This window comes from Astyanax mexicanus, chromosome 1 (genome assembly GCF_023375975.1).
Source record: "Astyanax mexicanus isolate ESR-SI-001 chromosome 1, AstMex3_surface, whole genome shotgun sequence".
Taxonomy (NCBI): Eukaryota; Metazoa; Chordata; class Actinopteri; order Characiformes; family Acestrorhamphidae; genus Astyanax; species Astyanax mexicanus.
Window position 1 is genome coordinate 74634522 of NC_064408.1, and position 19197 is coordinate 74653718.

At 38.7% G+C, this 19197-nt stretch overlaps 1 protein-coding gene across 3 annotated transcripts in view; it reads left to right on the forward strand.

Annotated features, from left to right (window-relative positions):
* fndc1 (fibronectin type III domain containing 1) overlaps positions 1-19197 on the forward strand; it is a 63317-nt gene that overhangs the window by 16131 nt on the left and 27989 nt on the right. For 2 of the 3 annotated variants that reach the window (XM_007260861.4, XM_007260862.4), the window contains exons 2-14: positions 2725-2919; positions 3117-3203; positions 4081-4143; positions 10678-10884; positions 11516-11614; positions 11765-11885; positions 12722-12909; positions 13472-13579; positions 14280-14468; positions 15353-17284; positions 17986-18101; positions 18277-18388; positions 18803-19159. In XM_007260861.4, the coding sequence (XP_007260923.3) occupies positions 2725-2919; positions 3117-3203; positions 4081-4143; positions 10678-10884; positions 11516-11614; positions 11765-11885; positions 12722-12909; positions 13472-13579; positions 14280-14468; positions 15353-17284; positions 17986-18101; positions 18277-18388; positions 18803-19159 (3774 nt within the window). The remainder of the gene's footprint in view (positions 1-2724; positions 2920-3116; positions 3204-4080; positions 4144-10677; positions 10885-11515; positions 11615-11764; positions 11886-12721; positions 12910-13471; positions 13580-14279; positions 14469-15352; positions 17285-17985; positions 18102-18276; positions 18389-18802; positions 19160-19197) is intronic. The other variant, XM_022686203.2, reaches the window with a different exon arrangement.

The window sequence follows — 19197 nt, forward strand, 5'->3', positions numbered from 1 at the left end:
CTATAAAACATAAATCTATACATTCATAAAACTTACATATTGTTTTGACAAGTTAATAAAAAAACATCTTCTGTTAATCTACAATACAATGATACAACAGGTACTTTAAATAATTTATTAGAAATGTAATTTGCTATAACCTTCAGAGCTATTATATTTTTATATGTATTTTAGCATTTATTACATAAGCATAAGCTCACATTTAATGCATATTTTTGACTGCTCTGATTGCTCTGGCTGTACTGCTCTATGGAATATACAGAAAATAAACTACATCTGGGGAACATTATGTCACACAAAGGTCTTAAAAATAAAGCATAACCGTGCTTTTTCCAGGTAATAATGTGTCCAATCCATAGGGGCTTTTTATAAGGGCCCATAGGGGGCACTAGAAGCTGTGCCTCTAGCACTGCAGTCTGCAGCAGAGTAAGGTAGTTTATTCACTCTCACTAACTAGCTCTAAAGAGATGACATCAATGAAGTGAAATACAAGATTTTATTAGCTCATCATGCTTCTTTTTCCAAACATACCCAAAATGAATACAAATGTGTGTTATTTTAATGAGCTAATGAAGCTTACAGTTTTTTTGACAATCAAAAGACCCTGTTCCTGGTCTGGGGGTACGACTACACTGCATGTTGTAGTGTTCGACCTGCTCAATGACACTCATTTAAACTTCAGCTGGCTTTGTAATTACTTCATTAGATGCATAAGGTCTGCTGGAAATTAATCCCTAAAAAATAATAATAATAGGGGGAAGGGATAGGAACTGAGATTTTTCAGAGGCACACTTCAAACTAAGGAGTATGAGAATCACTGGTAAGATGGCAACACAAAGAGATGCTTAGCACTATTTTAATGTGTAGTTTCAATAGTTTTCTGGTCAAATTCTTCATAGCAAGCATAAAAAGATTGCCAGTAGTTTGTCTTAGAAGCTAGCTAGCTAACTTTCCTATTCCACCTTAAAGCAACAGACGGCAGAAGCTGCAGCATTTAAGGCGGAACAGAAAACTAAAATAAAAGCTAATTAAAGCTAATTTCAGCTTTCTATCACAAAGGAATAAAGGAATTGACAAAAATAATACATTTCTACACCACCTTCAACACCCCTTTCTGAAGACATACGATAAAGTGAACTGGTTAACCAGCAGATAGGTAACTGAACTTTAGCGCTCCTGTTGAAGTACTTGGTATGAGTGTCCCATATCGTATCATATACAATAATATCGTCAAAAAACAATTATATCGTGAGCGATATTATACCCTAAAATATCATGCCATATCACCCACCCCATTTCCCAATATATATATACTAGAGACAGATTATATCAGTCCAGTATAATTAATTTATCCATTATCCTGGATATATGGAGATATATGGAGTGCATTATTATCAGTATCATGATATTCTGGATCATTGACTTCTGTTACAAATCTGATAAAATTCTTGTATTTTTTTAATATCTCAGTTAGGGGTGTGGCATATGAAATCGTATGTAGTAATAAAATTGAATTTATTAATTTATTATTTTAGGGCCATATCGCCCACCCCTAGTACTTGGTGCTTGAAGCATTGTCCCAATTTCACCTTAAAAAAAGGAGGGACAGGGGTAAGGGGTAGGGGCAAGGGGTGAAATGGGATTGGGCCTAACTCAACTCCAGATGGCCTACAGGAGATACTATGTATGCTTGCTTCCTGCATAAGTATCATCTTCACATCAAGGGATAAGCTAGGCATTGTAAGGGACCAGGGTAACCAGGGTTAGAGAAACTCCTTTAGTACACCCACACTCATCATTTGGTCAGTCTGAACAGTCTGTATCAACAAAACAGTTTTTTTTTTACTTTCTTCAAAATGTGATCTAAAATATTTTGTAATGTTTACTGTATATTTCAGTTTATGTTTGGTGGCTGGTCAATTTAGCACGTGACATTGCTGACATTTTGCAGATCAAAGTAATACAATAAAAAAAACATGATATATTCTAATTACTAATGCTTACTCAACTGTACCTCTTAGAGATTAAAGAATCGATCAGCTGTTTTATCTTGACAAGACAATGCAGAATACAATATTACAGAAGCCCTGGATAAAGGTGCGTTCCTGAGTTTTCTTAGAAAAGTTAATGAGTCAGCTCTGTCCTTAAATGGTAACAGTAAATGACTGATTGAGCTGAAAGATAATTTTTAGTTGGCATTGGCCCCAAAAACACAATTTAAAATGCACTTTATTACATTATTATTACAAGTTTAGTATTTAATATATGCAGAAATGTGCTATACCATTATAATTTTGCATGAAAACAATGAGAAACACATTTAGAGATCTAAATGAAAGTGGATTTTGGGTGAGTTCTTTTAATTGTTGTCATAAGGGTTAAATTGGGTCAAAAATGTTTTGTCACTTTGCATAACAACAAAAAAAAATCTCGTAATTGATCTTCTTTTGGCTCCTTTCCAAGAGTAACACCAGCATTAAAAAATATTAAAAAAATGAAATATTACTTTTGTTCATGCTTACCCAAAGCCACAAACTCCCAGGTGGCGGTACGTAATTTTTGAACCTTAGGACCAAGCATAACTATACAAAATATCAATAGACAAGGGATTTACATTGAGTTCAATGGAAAAGCTAATGAAAAACCTGTAAAGCCCCTGTCCAGTACTGAGAATGTGTTAATGAATGGATCATGAATGTGTTCTGCTCTGTCTCTCTCTCTCAGCCTTTAAACCGTCGCAGCCGCGCAATGTGAAGCTGACGTCGGTGGACAAAGGCTTAAAGGTGACGTGGGAGCCACCTAATGAGCTGGACGGTCGGCCAGTGGACCGCTACAATATCGGCTACGGCAAGTCTATGAAGACTCTGCGCTTCATCACAGTGGATAAGGACCGCCGCTCCGAGGTACTAGAGGACGTAGGTAAGGGGAGCAGATGTTACTCGTATCACTCAGTACTGACCACTAATTCTGCAGATCTGTGGACATTTAATGATTACTAATTTGAAAAACTCTGATTGCTTGATTACTCCAAGCTTGTGAGAATGAACGGAGGAGCATGCTGTAGTATCTAATGAGCACGGTGTGCGTTTGTACGTGTGTGTGTGTGTGTGTGCTAGAGCCTGGAGTCCTGCACTTTCTCAAGATAAGTGCTGGGAATGAGGAGGGACTGAGTAAACCAGTCTACAAGGCAGAAACTCCAGGAGGTATGCACTAGCTATTGTGTGTGTTTGTTCATGTGTGTTTGTGTGTCTGTGTGCATGTGTGTACATGCACATGTGAGTGTGGGATGTCATTTCTATCATTTTTCAAACTATAACTGCTGTGTTGGGTCGTGGTTCAGTCCTTAGCCACCATATGGTTGAAGTTTTGTGCATGTTCAATTGGCTGTGTTAAGAGTTCAGCCTCAAAACAGGCCTTTTTAGCAGTGTATGGTCAATGTATAGCGGATTAACGATGGCTCTCCACACCCAAGAGCCTTAGCAACAGAAATAATATTTCAGTACCACAGTGTACATCAACCACTTCAACAGACGGGTCCTAACAAAGCTGGAAGTTATTTTTTTATGTTTTACAAGGAATATATTTATATCTTTACGGCCTTACTGCCTATTCCTAATCTGTGCATGTAAAACCACACTAGATGGCTAACAATGTGACACGCGTTCAAGTGCTGCACAGAGTTTAAGCAGTTCCATCTGCTTTTCTAATTTCTCCATTCTCATCCGTTGTTGGCAACCCCTGTAAACGAACACCACCATAAAGAGCCTGTAGCCAAGCCTCACTTTCATATTCAACCCAGAGTTTGTGTTGTGGCAGTCTGACACTCGCTCCACGCACACCACATCAATCTCCAGGATATTTCTGTCTTTGGCAAACAAGATCTGGTTACATTGTTGCATTTGCAGCGTGCTCATATAACAGCAGTTATAGTAAATAAATGCATAAACAGTGTTGTGTATTTTAAGAACATGAAGTTCAATTTTATTCATACGGTATATTTATGTCACTCACCATTATTGTAATTGAAACATTCTGAAATGGGATGATGCTTGTAAAAAATGATCCTGTTCTTTTCTACAGGAGGGGAATTTGTAAAACTTGATGGCTTTGCTGTTGAATCTTCCTCCAATAGATCCTCCCCAGGTAGGCCCTGCCTGCGTTTATTTTATATAATTGTCACTTACATATACTTTTTTTAACAACACATATTGGACATGAAAAAGGACAGTTTTGGTGTTGTTTGTTTCACACTAGCTGGCCAGTGAGAAGCACGAACAAACCTCTGATAGTATGCATGTTTTACATATCACTGGCTCTTAGGGTGGAGGAAGAAATATTTAGTAGAAAGGATTTCCATCCAGAGGCTGGGATTTGTGTTTGGATGCGCTAGTTTAACATGCTGGGAGGACAGTGGCAGTCTTAACAGTTGTAAATTTGTTAAATCATTACTTTTTTCTTTTTTATTAATCCACCAAGCACGCCTCAGGCCAAACTATGTGCATGTTACCTCTCTGAAGGGAATGGAAAAGGAATCTGTTGATATAAACTGAATGTGGAGTGCTCCCATGAGCAAATGAGGCAAAAGAGAACAGAATGGATAGCTGTAGCAGTCCGTTTGGCTGGTTCCGAGTAACTGCTTTCATCAGACTTCAGATACCGTTCTAATTGCTTTGAATGCTTGTAGGTCCAGAGAGAAATGTTATTGCTCAAATGTTGATCTTTGATGTCTCAGGAAAAGTATTTGTGATTCTTATTTAGGTTTCATCACAGATGTTTCTCCTAAAATTGCTTAGGAGATATAGCAAAAGACAAACATGAGACAGTGGAATACTTCAAAGGTTAAAGGAGTCAAAATTGAGAATTTGGTTTTAGACACATACAGGATCTCAGAAGGTCTATTGACAGCCCATCAAACCCAGGTATCGAACGCACAACCTTGTCATCGACAGCACAGTGCTCTAACCACTGAGTCAAAGCAGTCTAAAGCAAGCAACATAATTTTAAGTTAAGAATAAAATTTTGTAACTCAAATTAAACACAGTTCAGTTAATACAAATAACTACAATCACTATAATCACTTTTACATTTTATTCTTTAACCTTCCATAGTAAAAAAAAGAGAGTCAGGAGACATTTGAGCAGCAGGAGACTTATTGTAAATCTCCTTTGTATTTCCATCTGATCTCATTGTTGTCTAAGAGGAAGTACAGATATATATTAACCATCTCTTTTTTATTTTTATTTTCTTTGGATATACAAGAATTGTTTCTGGGCATTAATTTAACACCTATCCACATTATTCCCTTATATCAGAATGCATATTTTAAAAGATGAAGGTAGATTTTTTCTAGTTTGTATTATTTTGGGAAGTTTTACAACCACTGTACGGTTCCTACTGTATTTGACTGTTTTCAAATACGATGTCAGGATGTTAGATGATCGCCACCCCACCTGGTTCCCAACTCATTGCCCAAAATATTGCATGGAGAACCGTCATTTTAAAGAACACAGTTCCATTGCTTCATATATTTCTGCTTTTATCCTATTTTCTCAACCAACCCACTCATTAGGACTCTCCCTATCACTAGTAATGTCCCCAAAACTAGGAGGGTGAGAACCAGCACATGGCTTGACTGGCGCAGTGGTACATTATACATCTGGCTATTTAAAAATAGTGCTTTTACGACATGGGCTTTTTAAACAGTGTGTATAAAAGAGCCAAAGCTTTAGCAATCCCAGCATCATAACCTAAGTTTTGTGGTGCAATTACGTTTGTGTTTCGAATTGAAATGCAACACATAGGAAGACCAGGTGTGAACACACGTGAAGAGCCAGGCCACGGAGAATCCCAGCTGAGTGCGCACATAGCTGGACTAAATCAGCTGTGCTGGCCTTTTGGAGCTGACCATTCCATCCTGAACCTGCCAAGAGGGAAGACAGAGTGCAGGGAGACACATACCACAAAGACGCAGAGAGAGAGAGAGAAAGAGAGAGGGAGACGGGGAAAAGAGTGAAGCAGATGGGGAGAGAGAGAGAGAGAGAGAGATGCACTGCCTGCTGCTCAGAAGCCAGTGATATGTGAGCCTGTTTCAGCTGTGTTGGCTAGACTCTTTGAAAGGGAAGTAGGGGTACAGTGCGTGTCTGTTTGTGTGCAGGAGGGAAAGGGAGTAGCTGTTACTGTCATTTATGTGTGTGTCATGACCTGACTTCTCTCATTCACAGCTCTACCATTCAATTCTTTTGGTGACTTTGCTGTACCCAGAGCAGTCAAGCCAGAGTTAGCACGTTGAAGCACTGCCTTATAGAATGTGCGAGAGAGTGGAAAAAACTATTTGAATTACTCCAGCACACTCTGGCCAGGATGAAGAGATGATTTCTGCTCTCTTTCTCACTCTCTTTCACTTGCTCTTTTTCCTTCTTTCACGCTAACTCCTTCTTTTCATCCAAGAACTCATTCACCCCTCTAGCAACCATCAGTGTTACATAAATGTATTTCCAGTTCGAGCTGTACTTTATATGGACAAAAGCTTTGGGACACCTGCTTATCTATTGTTTTTTTTTTTTTCGAAAGGAAAGGAATAAGGGAAGTTAGTGAAAAAAGAGTTTATTCTGTTTTTTGAAAAGACTTCCTCTACTATTAATGGAGGACTTTCTAATAGATTCTGGGGCCTTGCTGTTGCTGAAATCTTCAAAGAACACAGTTTTACTGCTCCACAGATAAACACGATTGTATAAAGCTCATAATTAGCTCAAAGATCCTTTCTGGCATCTTAGAAAATTTGCTACAATGTCAATATAGTACTAGTGCTAGTAAGAGAGATAGACCTCCAACTGTTCTACTGGCTTGGATTTTAGCACATTTCCCAGGTCTTGAGTTCAAGTCCCTATCCGGAGCATCCATGTTCTCCCCATGTCTCCGTGGTTTTCTTCTGGGGATTCGTGGAAACATGGAAATGAGATGAATTGGCTACTCTAAATTGTCCAGAAATTGGTTACTCTTATATGTGTGTCCGTATGCCCAGATATGGATTGGCATTCTGCACTGAGCCAATGCCCTTAGTCCCAGATGCAGCCCTTTAGGTGAATAGTTATTTCCAGTTAAGAGTATGCTGTGCATGGTTGTCTTCCCCTTTCTCGTCGGTGTGTGTGTGTTGGTTGAGTGCTGAATGTAAAGGATTGTATGTGGGGAATATTGATTTTAAAATGTCCTTGCGTGTCTTGAAAGGTGCTATATAAGTGTAAAATAATTAATTAAATTTATTGAATTTCTTGCTAAAAGCCAATGGAAAACCTTGAGTTTTGAGGTAGGGATTTAATTCAGCCTTTAAACAACATACTCTAGGTTTTCTCAGTCTATTGAACGTCCATTCCCATATACACATTTTTGTAGGTGACACTCTAAAATGTGAAGATTTTTTTCCCAGAACTCAGTTTTCCTTAATTTACACTGCCTGGCCAAAAAAAGTCTCCACCTGGATGTAACTAAGTAAATGATGTGGGGTTGATGCTGCAGTTGGTCAGGTTTAGGTTCAGCAACAATATGTGCTGAAAGAATGAGGTCAGCTGACTCCCTGAATATACTGAATATAAACCAGGTTATTCCATCAATGTATTTTTTTCTTCCCTGATGGCACGGCCATATTCCAAGATGATAATTTCAGCATTCATGGTGCTGGAATTGTGAAAGAGAGATTCAGGGAGCATGAGATCATCATTTTCACACATGGATTGTTCACCACAGAGTCCAGATCTTAACCTCATTGAGAATCTTTGGGATGTGCTGGAGAAGACTTTGTGCAGAGGTCAGACTCTACCATCATCAATGCTGCAAGATCTTGGTGAAAAATGTATGCAACACTGGACTGAAATAAATGTTGTGACACTGCAGAAGCTTATTAAATCAATGCCTCAGTGAATGTTTGCTGCAATCAAAGCTAAATGCCGTCCAATGAAATATTAGAGCGTGTGACCTTTTTTTTTTTTTTTTGGTGGCAACTTTTTTTTTTGGCCAGGCAGTGTATTTTGGATGGAGAAAACACAGCTGCTTGAAAACTTTATTAACTTATATATGGTTGTTGCCGACTAAAATCTGAGTTTATGTTTTCATTACATGAAAAGAATGTGTTAAACTCCCTTTGGAAAAGGCTACAAAAACTTAACTTCAGATTTGTTTTATGACATGAAGCCTGAAACATTTCCAGCACCTCATTAAAAATCGGCCATATTTGCAGTCAGCGATGTACTTAAAACTTCCAGACAATTTTGCATGAAATTGCAGTTTTATTTAAAGCAACGCAATTGGTTGATTCTGCAGTCATTTTCTAAGTATGTTGATGGTGATTCTAACTTATAAGACCTTCAGACCAGCTTCTGGAAAACTGATCTGATAAGTGGTTTAAGATTTGAACTCTTATTTTACAATCAAATTTAAAATAAGAATATTAATACTTGCAAAGTGTAGTACACCCATTCATTGTTTTAGGTTTTTTTAGATCAAGGCCTGTTATACAGACCTAAATTGATTGTTGTTAACTGATGTTTTCCCTTCTAAAGAAATCGTAAACTGAAATTGACTGACTAGAGTCAACAGACAAACTAATGCCAGGTATTGGCATTTGAGGGTAGTATACTTGCACCAGTGCCATACCCAGTGCCAAAATCTTTATTTGGCAACCCAAGTAATTAGCTTGGTGCTGCTGTAGGACTCTGATTAGTTCAGGTTTGAATGCTGTGATTGTGGCAGTTGGTCTAAAGACAAAGTGACATTACTTCCAATGAGGAAGTCAAACTACAGTCGGTCATCTGAGAATGATTACCGAGGGAGAAAGAAAGGAGGACCGAGCCATGCAGGGGAATGTTTCTCATTACACTGTCAATGATATTAGCTTGCATGGCAATAAGAAGAGGAAGAAGGGATGGAGGGAGAGACAGAGGAATGGATATAAAAATGAGTGCGAGACAGTTTTGAGAGAGAGAGAGGAAGACTGTCTGGCTGTGTGATGTGCTGGCCAAGTCCAGTCAGATGGGGAATAGCATTTGAAAAACAGGGTGAAGGAAGCGAGAGAGCAGATGACTTAAAGACTGTGTGGTCCTCAATGGATTTAAGCTCAGATAAACAAATCTCCACAGGGTTGCTAAATCTCTAACACATGCTACATGTCTTCTTTCTCTCTCAATCACTCTCCGTCCTGACAGAGTCATGCCTTAGGTCTAAGATCACAGTGAGGTGGTTTTGGCATCACTAAAATATCTAATCAACATTTTTCAAGCCATTTTCAGGCATGGCGAAGCTATGGTGAACACCATTTTCAGAACAGTCAAAGAAAGTCTCATTAAGTCTTAAAATACAATAATGAATAACATGATGTCAGAGGAGTTATAAATGATGTAGCATTCCTCTGCTGTTTTAGACTTTTCCCTTGATGTTGGTTCTAATGAGTTCCCTCAGTTATACAATGATGTAATGGATCACAAACCTTTTTGTAGCTACAGATTGGATTGTTTTACTGACTAGCAAAAAAAAAGCAGACAAATGACAGATTAAGTTTAGCTTTCAGTTTGAAAGATCTTTGTGTTAATGCTTCATTTGTATTTGTGACATTTATTTTGACACAGCCTGTTTCTTTGTTTGATTTAGCTTTGTTTAAATTAACTTTTTATGGGATTTAATGGTTGAGTGATTTCCCCTCTCTCTCTCTTTCATGCTCCATTTATTTTTTCTATTTTTTCTTTTTTTCTTTTTATAGTGGAGTCTAAGGTTCACTGAGGTTGTGAAGGCCGAGCTTACTTATTGAGGTTCATACTCCCCTGAGTTGAATGACACCAGACATGTTAGGATTGATCAAAATTCCTAGGACTAGTTTGCAAAAGTACGTTTTGCATATTATGCTAAAAAGCAAAAAATCTAAGTGGGAGAAGCTTCATGGTTCTATTGACCTTTTTGATTTGCCATAAACCAAGGAATCCAATAGTGAAAAAAAAAAGTAACTATCAGGGCATTGGAATTTCGAGGCCTTACGCGTTTTGCTTTGCCATAGCGCCCCATTGAGTCCGATCAGGCTCATGTTGAGCGGCTGAGTACTACCACATGACCAAGTCTCAGCCCTGTAGGACTTTCTTCTGGCCAATCACCTCTATGGCAAAAAAATAATAAGAACTATAACTATAATCAGAAACATTACCATAGGGCTCTGCATTTTTCCACTTAGCCTAGGTCCATATGAGACTCCCACTCCTCACACTAATATGACTCTCCACTATATATACTCTCCACTACTAATATGCTCTCCACACACACACCAGAGTGATGTCCCTGCAGATGTGTGGTCGTGCTCAATGTGTCTTGGCTCAATCTTTACAAACAAATCATTTTTTTCTACATGCTCAGTGTTTGCTTTCACATCAGCTCTGTGTTGAGATTGATGGAATACCTACTTTAACAAGTAACAGTGGTAGTAAATTTATGAATTTGGCTGGTCACGTGCAATCCTAAAATATGATCCAATATCGCTAGTCAAATATGTCTGTACATGAAAGAAAAATTCTCAAGTTTAGTTTAGTAAAAATTAAACTCTCTTTAAGGAAGTGGGGATTTGAAACATAATGAAACATAATGAAGCATAACGAAGAACTCCAAAATAACGTATCACACCACTAACAGCAGTGTCTGTTTCATTAGGGCGAAGGATGTCAGAGATTCCCTCTCAGGCGAACCCTCACACTACAGTTCAAAGGTCAGCAGTGCAGCAGCGAGCGCCACAGTCCTCTTCAGGCCATGAAGCTCCACACAGAGGAGGATATCTCCCCATCCGTCCTCAAGCCAAACACAGACTGGACCTCAGTCAGCCCCAAGCTGACCAGCGCAATGCTAACAAGCCCAAACTCGGTGAGCACATGAGCTGGCTACTTCTAAAAACTTCTAAAATATTTCCTCATAATTTATACATTTTTGGATTTATTAAGCCCTAGTAATTTAGAAGTTTTTTCAACCTTCATGTTTACCTTAATATAGAGTATATTAAAAAGTATAAATATATAAATTGAATATTTTATTTTCTAATAGAAAATTCAATTTAGACCATTTTTTACTGCATTTAGCTGACGCTCTTATCCAGAGCAACTTATTCCTATTTCAGAGGTGGGCCAATGTAGTGTTAGGAGTCTTAGCCAGACCTTGAACTGAATCCCAGTCTTCCATATGGTAGCTTACTGGCATGCGGTGGTGTTATCCACTGCACCACACCAACAGATCTTCCATTTGTTATACTGAGCTTTGTTACACTGACGTTTAACTTGTCAGTGTATTTATATGTTTATGTTATAACCAGAAGAATATAGCTTATTAAAATGAAAAGTATCAATGTATTGTTTCTGTTTAACAGTTTTGCTTGAAAAAAAAAAAAAATGAAAAAAAAAAAAATCAGTAGCTTTTAGAGTAAACTGGTACGTTTGTCCTGTATTTAGCGCTGAGATGATAATGATACGTGGCCATATCTGGTATCCCCCTCTGCTCGTAGCATCTGAGTCCGTCTATGTGGTATCACTGCAGGCACAGAAAGGCCTACGGAGGAGTCCACAATCCAACAAGGCCACCGTGATCAAAACCCCTCCTCCAGGTTTGGAGCACTTTATACTTTCACCATAAATTAATTCAGTTAATTCTCCTCTTTACAGCCTCTGTAAGTCATTTTAATACTCACTCCACCACACAGAGATTAAGGGAAAGAGCTGGAGAAGTCTCTAATTGTAAACCCTGTTTTTCTCAGAACCTGAGGAAGTGGAAGAGGCAAAGGACATCACAGTGAGAATTCAGTCTCCTCAGTCTGTCGCCATCACTTGGGTGGACCCACTTGTGGAGAAACAGAAGATCATCCCTGAAGGCACCAGGTCAGACATGCTTCTAGAATTGGTTGACCATAATAATTTACAATAGGTAATTTGTCTTTTTTTCTATTTGTTCTAAAATAAAAAGCTGTGTACAACCACAATTCTAAAAAGTTGTAATGCTGTGAAAAATGTAAATATGTGACCCAAATCTCAAAGACCCATATGTTATTCACAAAAGAACATATATCAGTTTTTGAAAGGGAGACATTTTATTAAAACATTCAAGAAAAACAAATCTTAAAAAATGGGTGACAGGATAACAAAACACTGAAAAGTAAGTGGTACTAATTACAACAGCTGGATAAATACTTTTTAAACTCATATGACTGGGTATAAAAATTAGCCTTTTAATGAAGGCCTCACAGAAGCAGAAGATGGGTTCGGTTCACCAATCTGAAAAAAAATGTCAGAAAAATGTTCCTCAACATAAAAATGTAAAAAAAACTTTGTAGATATCCCAGCATCTACAGTACATAATCAAAAGATTCAGAAATGACAGAACAAACTTTGACACTACATTAAAAACAGGAATGATTCTGTACTGGAAATTACAGAATGTGCTCAGGAGCACTTCCAGAAATCACTGTCTGTGAACGCAGTTCACTGTGCAATCCAAAATACAAATTAAAGCTGTATCATGCAAAGAAGAAACCATATGTCAGCACCATCTAGAAACACCAGCATCTTGTCTGGGCCAACGCTCATTTTAGAGCCCATATTTGGAATTGATCAATTGTAGCAATTGTTCCAAATTTCTGCATTTTATTTATTTAATTAGATTAATTTAATTGGTTTGTCTTGATTTAGTCAGGATACGACATGTCTTTTTTGTGCAGGCATTACACAGTGAGATACAGAGAGAAAGGAGAGTCTGCTCGGTGGGAATATAAGGAGACCACCCAGAGGCGAATCATCATTGAATCGCTTTCTGCAGATGGAATGTATGAGTTCGCTATTCGAATCTCCCAGGGAGAGAGGCAAGGAAAGTGGAGTGCATCGGTTTTTCAGAGGACTCCTGAATCAGGTAGATAAGAATGGGGTTAAAACATGTTGTCTTATTATTGCTAAAGGTTTTTTTTTAGTTAATATAATTTCACACACTATAATAATGGCAAATTAACGTGATTAGTCAGCTTGTGATCGAATCACTTTGAAGAATGCACTTTGAAACCAGTGCGTTCATTCATATATTCAATTTTCTGAATAACCTAACAAAATCAGTGAAAGGGACATTTTGAGGCCAAGTATAACACACATATGGACACAGACATACATACATACTTAAGTAAGTCTTTCCTCAGAGGTTTGTAATTCATACAGTATGTCATAACTGCCGCTGTGTAATGGTTCATTGAAGTGTCACCGTTTACTGCCTGCATGCCTATTTGGAAGGTTAACGATGACTTCATTACTCATTTTCCTGGAAAACCTATAGCTGCGTTTTGTTTCCATCTGAAAATCCTCTGGTAGGAAACACATTAAATGCCTAGAGCAGAGGCTCTATAATGCTGCATATACCTCCTTCTGTTTGGCAACATATTCTGTCAATTCTGACCTTCTCCTCAACACTGTCTGTAACTTTGCAGTTCCCTCTGGACCGCCTGAGAACTTCCAGGTGAAACCACTTAGAGGGAAAGGCACTGCTGTCACAGCAACATGGGATCTGCCTGAAGAGCCCAACGGTAAAATAAGAGGTGAGACTTCCTTTATTTACTAATTGTTATGTAATATTTTACTGTTATAACATTGTCACTACCTTTTTTAATTTGAAAACAATAAAAATATTATAGTATAATATAATATGATATAAAATAAAAAATGTATAATATAAAAACTAGTGTAAAGAATAGGTAGTGTCACAGACACAACAAAACCTTTTATGGCCTTTTTTTTTTTGCTGTTTTTCATTTTGAGTTTTGGCAGTTTTGATACATTTTTATTGTGTGAAAATAATAGTAGTGAACAGGCCCATAGAAATGTTTCAGAACAAGTATATATTGTACTGACATCCATTAAAAGCCAAACGTTTTTTTTTTTCTCTCTAAAGTTGCAGTTTTGGACAAACAAGGTTTTTATTTGAGTGTGACGATAAATAACAATTGTAGTCTTTTAACTGGTGTAGCTATCTTGCACTTTTGAGGTAAGTTACAGTATGAGAGATTAAATCTCCACCAAATTATAGATACAAATAAATCACTTTTTTCTGCTTCTTCAAACCAGACACCTTTTATTAGCCAAAGAACTACTGGCAAGCTCTACGTTTCTACTTTCCAGCCTGTTTTGTTTTCCTTGGCATTCCTTTTTGTGGTCTAGGCTTGAATGTGGAAATTTTACTGCGAAAGGTGCCGTCCAAATTAAATTGACCAGACATACTGATCTCTGATTTTCCTCTAGAGTATATTCTCTCCTATGCTCCAGCCATGAAACCCTTTGGAGCAAAGTCAGTCACATACTCTGGAACTAGCACCTCTGCAACCATAGATGGACTGACTCCAGGGGATCGCTATATCTTTAAAATTCGAGCAGTCAACAGGAAAGGACAAGGACCACAGTCTAAGGCCATCACTGTTGCAATGCCCAGCAGTAAGTCTAATGTTTTCTTTTCCTTAAAGCAGCATTGTATCAGAAATTGCGCTGGTATTTTGTGTTTCATTCCAACTGTAAAGGGCACACTTTACAAATGCATTTCTGGACAAGCTGAGGGATGCAGACCTGGACACATTAAAAAGGGCCATTAGCATCACGATGAGTATGAATGAGAGAGACACTGTTCTCCTTAGTACACACCAGTGGATTGTCAGTGTGATGTTGAAGCTCTTATTTTAAGGTAAAATGCAACAAATATTTGCTTTAAATTTAGTCATAAACTATTATTTACCCCGATGGACTTTAACTTCTGAGAAATTAAATTTCTAAAATGTTGGTTTAAATTTTAATTAAAATAAATAAGCAATAAAATTTGCTTTTGCTTTCTGTGTTGAGATAGTAAATCGTCACTGTCCAATGAAACAAGTATCTCCATTTTTGTGGGTTTTTTGATTACTACATAATTCAAACACACAAACTGTCCCATACACCATGACAAACCTTATTGATGAATGAACCAATAGAAATTCTCTAAAATGACCTGAAATAAACTCTTTTCAAATAGACTTTTATTGAAAGTTAAGAAGGTTTTATCTCTACCCTATAGAGTTGACATTTTAAAGGGACTTGTTTTTCATTGGACAGCGACAAAATTAACATTTGTATTTCTGTCTATTAAATAATTTATAAATGCATTTTTCATTGTCTTTGTCATCTTATACCTCAGTAGAATAGACACCAAAATATAAAAGTAATACCAGTGTAAAAATGTAGTTTACTTTTGTCATTTTATTAAAATTTTATTCATATATTTGCTATTATACCAAGTATGATTATGTCTTTGCTGCAAGTCAAATCTAAGCATTCTTTGTATGTTGCAGCCAGCACTACTGCTTCAAGACCTCTACCCAGAAGCCCATCTAGGCCAACACATGCTAATGTAGAAGAAACCGAAGATCCTGACACTCACACCACCACTGCTCCACCTACAACCAAGAAAACACGCCCCCTCTCACAGACACGCTCTTTTCACAGCATTTTCTCAGTGAGGGGCTCAGTCAGAAATTCAGGCTCAAGGGCAAACTCTAGATGGTCCCAGTCTAGAAGCAGCAATAAAGAATTGGATGAGGAAGAAACAAAGACCAAAACACCAACAGAAGAAGAGGGTGGAAATGAAGCTGTTGAGGACGCTCAACCAGAAATTACAAACAATGTTCCGTCAAAAACTGAGGAGGAACAAACCAAACCATTTTCACCTGACAAAAACACGCAGACTTCACCTCCAAAAACGTCCTCTTCTGACTCTCTGCCTAAAACATCGGACAGCCATCGCCATAGCCAGTCTTTCAAACCACGGATAAGGAGACCAATGTCACGCACCGGTCTTTCGCGGTCAGGTACTCAGAATGGAGGCAGCCAAGAGTCTGCTGCCACACGAAAAGATTATACAACCAGTTCTTATTCAGAGGGAAAGGATTTGTACAACAGAGTTGGTGCTACAGAACATAAATCTTCTACCCCATCTCCTCAGGAAACCAGAATTGACACAGACAAAGAGTCATCATCATCATTGTTAACCTCATCATCCTCATCAACTTCAACCTCTGATGTCTCGTCTTCCTCTTCATCATCAGCAGGAGCCTCACTACCGTCTTCCTCATCAGGATCAGTTCATTCTAACAGCAGGAGGGTGGGAATTTCAGGTAGAGGTCACAGATATCAGACAGGCCAACAGAAACCAGGTTCATCCTCATCTACCTCATCACAATCCACAACATCTACAGGATCCAGGACTTCAGATAAAAGTGAAACCCACCCCACAAGCACTCAGATTACGAAAGACGAAAAAAATAAAGAAGCAGAGATTCAAAATAATGAATCTCCGCCTTCCTCGCATTCACCTTCCACAGTAAATTCTGTCTCACCCAAAGAAGATAATCCACAGAAAATAGAGAAGACTAATAATGAGGACAAAATTGCAGCTCCCCCTTCTTCAAGAACAAACCCCATTGTAGGACGAGGTGAAAATTCCAGAATACTAACGAGTAGTAGAAGACAAGATGGCAGGGTACCATGGAGCAGGACTGCTTCTTCTGTAGGTGCAGGAAGGCCAATTCTGAGAGGATTTCCCTTCCGTTCAAGTGCTTCATCAGCTCAGGATAGTAGCACTAAAAACAAGTCACCCCCGACAACTTACCCCTCAAAACATGCAGTGGAGCTAACCTCTGCAGTGCCCACTGTAACCACGAGACAGGCCGTCACAGCCAGTCAACCCACAACCTCAAATCATCACACTCAAAATGAGACCCCAAAGACTAGCAATGATCATGAAAACGATTACCTTTATGAGGGCAGTAAAAAAATGAGCAATAAAGAGGTTGCCCCAACTTCCTCAGATGTTAAGGAGATTCAGCAGCCTCTACAAATCTCCAAGGATACTTCTCAGTCTGTCCCCGCTATTCCCCGCAGACCAGTTTTGAGTTCAAATGGAAGGGTTCGTTCTCCTGTTGTAGCAAGTCGACTGAATGGGTCACAGTTCTCTGGTAGGTTGCAGCCAGTACAGCATAACCGAGGCACGAGTATTAGTAGTAGTGCTAATAGTAGATCAGCTCTTGGGTCACTCCCACGTTCACCGTTGAGGCAATCCACCACTGTTGAAAGCTCAAACAGCAACACAGCAACTGATTCCAAGACCCCCTCAGCTCCATCTCGTAATCCAGTGGTGGGATCAAGGCTACGCTATCCAAGCAGATCTGAGACAGTTTCCCGAGGGAAAACTCCAGTCAGCGGTTACAAACCAAGTTATGTACAAGGTAAACTTGCATATTTCAAGTCTCTAAAACATGTTGTTGTTTTTGGGGGGACTCATGCTGTTGTGTTGGTAGCATTACCTATGCAAGCAAGATATGCCAAGATATGAAAAAAGAGTTATAAACCGAGTCATCATCAAGGATGTGTCCTGCTTAGATCATTTTTTGGTTGTCACACTTCAACACTCCTACTGAAAAATTTACGGTAACTCTTTGTGAGATGTCTGGCATGTTGCTTTAGCCCGACCCCATTATGTGACACACAACTTGTCTCCAAATTACAGTAGATATTTTGTTTGCATTATTTGATCATGGTAATCTGTATTTTTCCTCTGAAAAGCATTGCAATCAGATGCTTTCTTCTGGATGCAACTCTTTTTTGATGAGTTTATATATTGTAATGGGGCGAGGCGAGAGAACCACAAGGATAACCCCCAACGCCTTGTCATGGCTTGTCTGTGGTTTTCTCGCCCTGTGACAACAGACGATAAGAATAGTGGAAACTTCATTTAGTATAAGCAATATATCAATATTTAGTATAATATTGATAGAATTTAACATTGCACAGTTTGTGACATGACTATTGCTAATGTGCACATTGTGGTGGTGAAGCTGAAACAATATATTGTGCAGCCCTATGTGCTAAGTTATTATGAATGAAACATAGACACAGAATCTCATGTTTTCTCTTTTCTGCAATATAGGAAAAAATGGACGACCGAATCTTACAGCTACAAATGGCAAACTTTCATCTACATCAGATGAAAGTACAAAAGCCAATGGAGTCAAATATATCACTGGCCCTGATGGAACCAGATGGGTGTGTTCCCTTAGCTAAGTGCTAAAGTTTTATGAGGCATGCTCGGCCAAACAACAGCCTTACCAAAGTTAAAACATGTTGTCAGTGGAGATATCTCAATAATGTGGTGTATGTTCCTGCCACGTGTATTGTTTAATCTTTCTCATGTATTTACAGTGAATGTACCCTCCCTTAGGTTGTAGATCTGGATAAGAAGGTCTTAATGAATGAAGATGGGAAGGTTTTGCAGGATTCTAGGGGCCGACCCAGGAAAGTGGTGCTTGGAGAAGATGGGAAAACGATTTTTGGTGTGATTCTTTATTATTATTTTTTTTACAATTACACTGACATGCCAAAAGTCATGGAATATGACTTCACATGACAATATGTAATTTTAACATGAAGTCTTACCTCATGGAATGGACTGGAAGCGGCCGCACATATAAATTGTATGGTGTCATCTTAGTAAAGAGGCATGGTAGTGGGTGCCAGATGGATGGGACACCCCACATGTTCCAGGAATGTGTAATAGAAGGCATTACTACACACAGTGGACAGCACAGTGGGTGGTAATTATCACATCCAGCTGCACCTGGCATGCATTGGGACACTATACTAGTTCCTGTACCATATCATGTGGCATGGCAGTGTATATCCATTGTTTTAAACTGGATGAAAGTCTGCAAAATCAATCAACCCCATTTAATGTTGTTATTCAATAGATGAGCAGGGCACTCCGTTAGTGAACCAGGACGGTGTGGCTCTGTTCGGTCATGGGAGGGACAGTCGGCCTGTGGTTAACCCCAAAGAGAAGTTTCTCACTGTGGGAGGAAAACCTGTGGTGGGCCTGGATCGCCCTAAAAGCAGTACAACAACTACAACCACGGCAACCACAACTACAACCACAACAACCACAACCACAACAACAACTCCAGCACCTACCACAACTGAGATGACAACTCTGGAGCCCACGACCACAGAAGCCATCCCTACCTGCCCCCCTGGAACATTTTCGAGGCTGGATAAGGATGGATTCCCTATGATGGATAATGATGGTGTTCTGGATTGCTACCCAGATGGTGAGTTGTAAATTCTTTTTACATATGAAAGACACAGA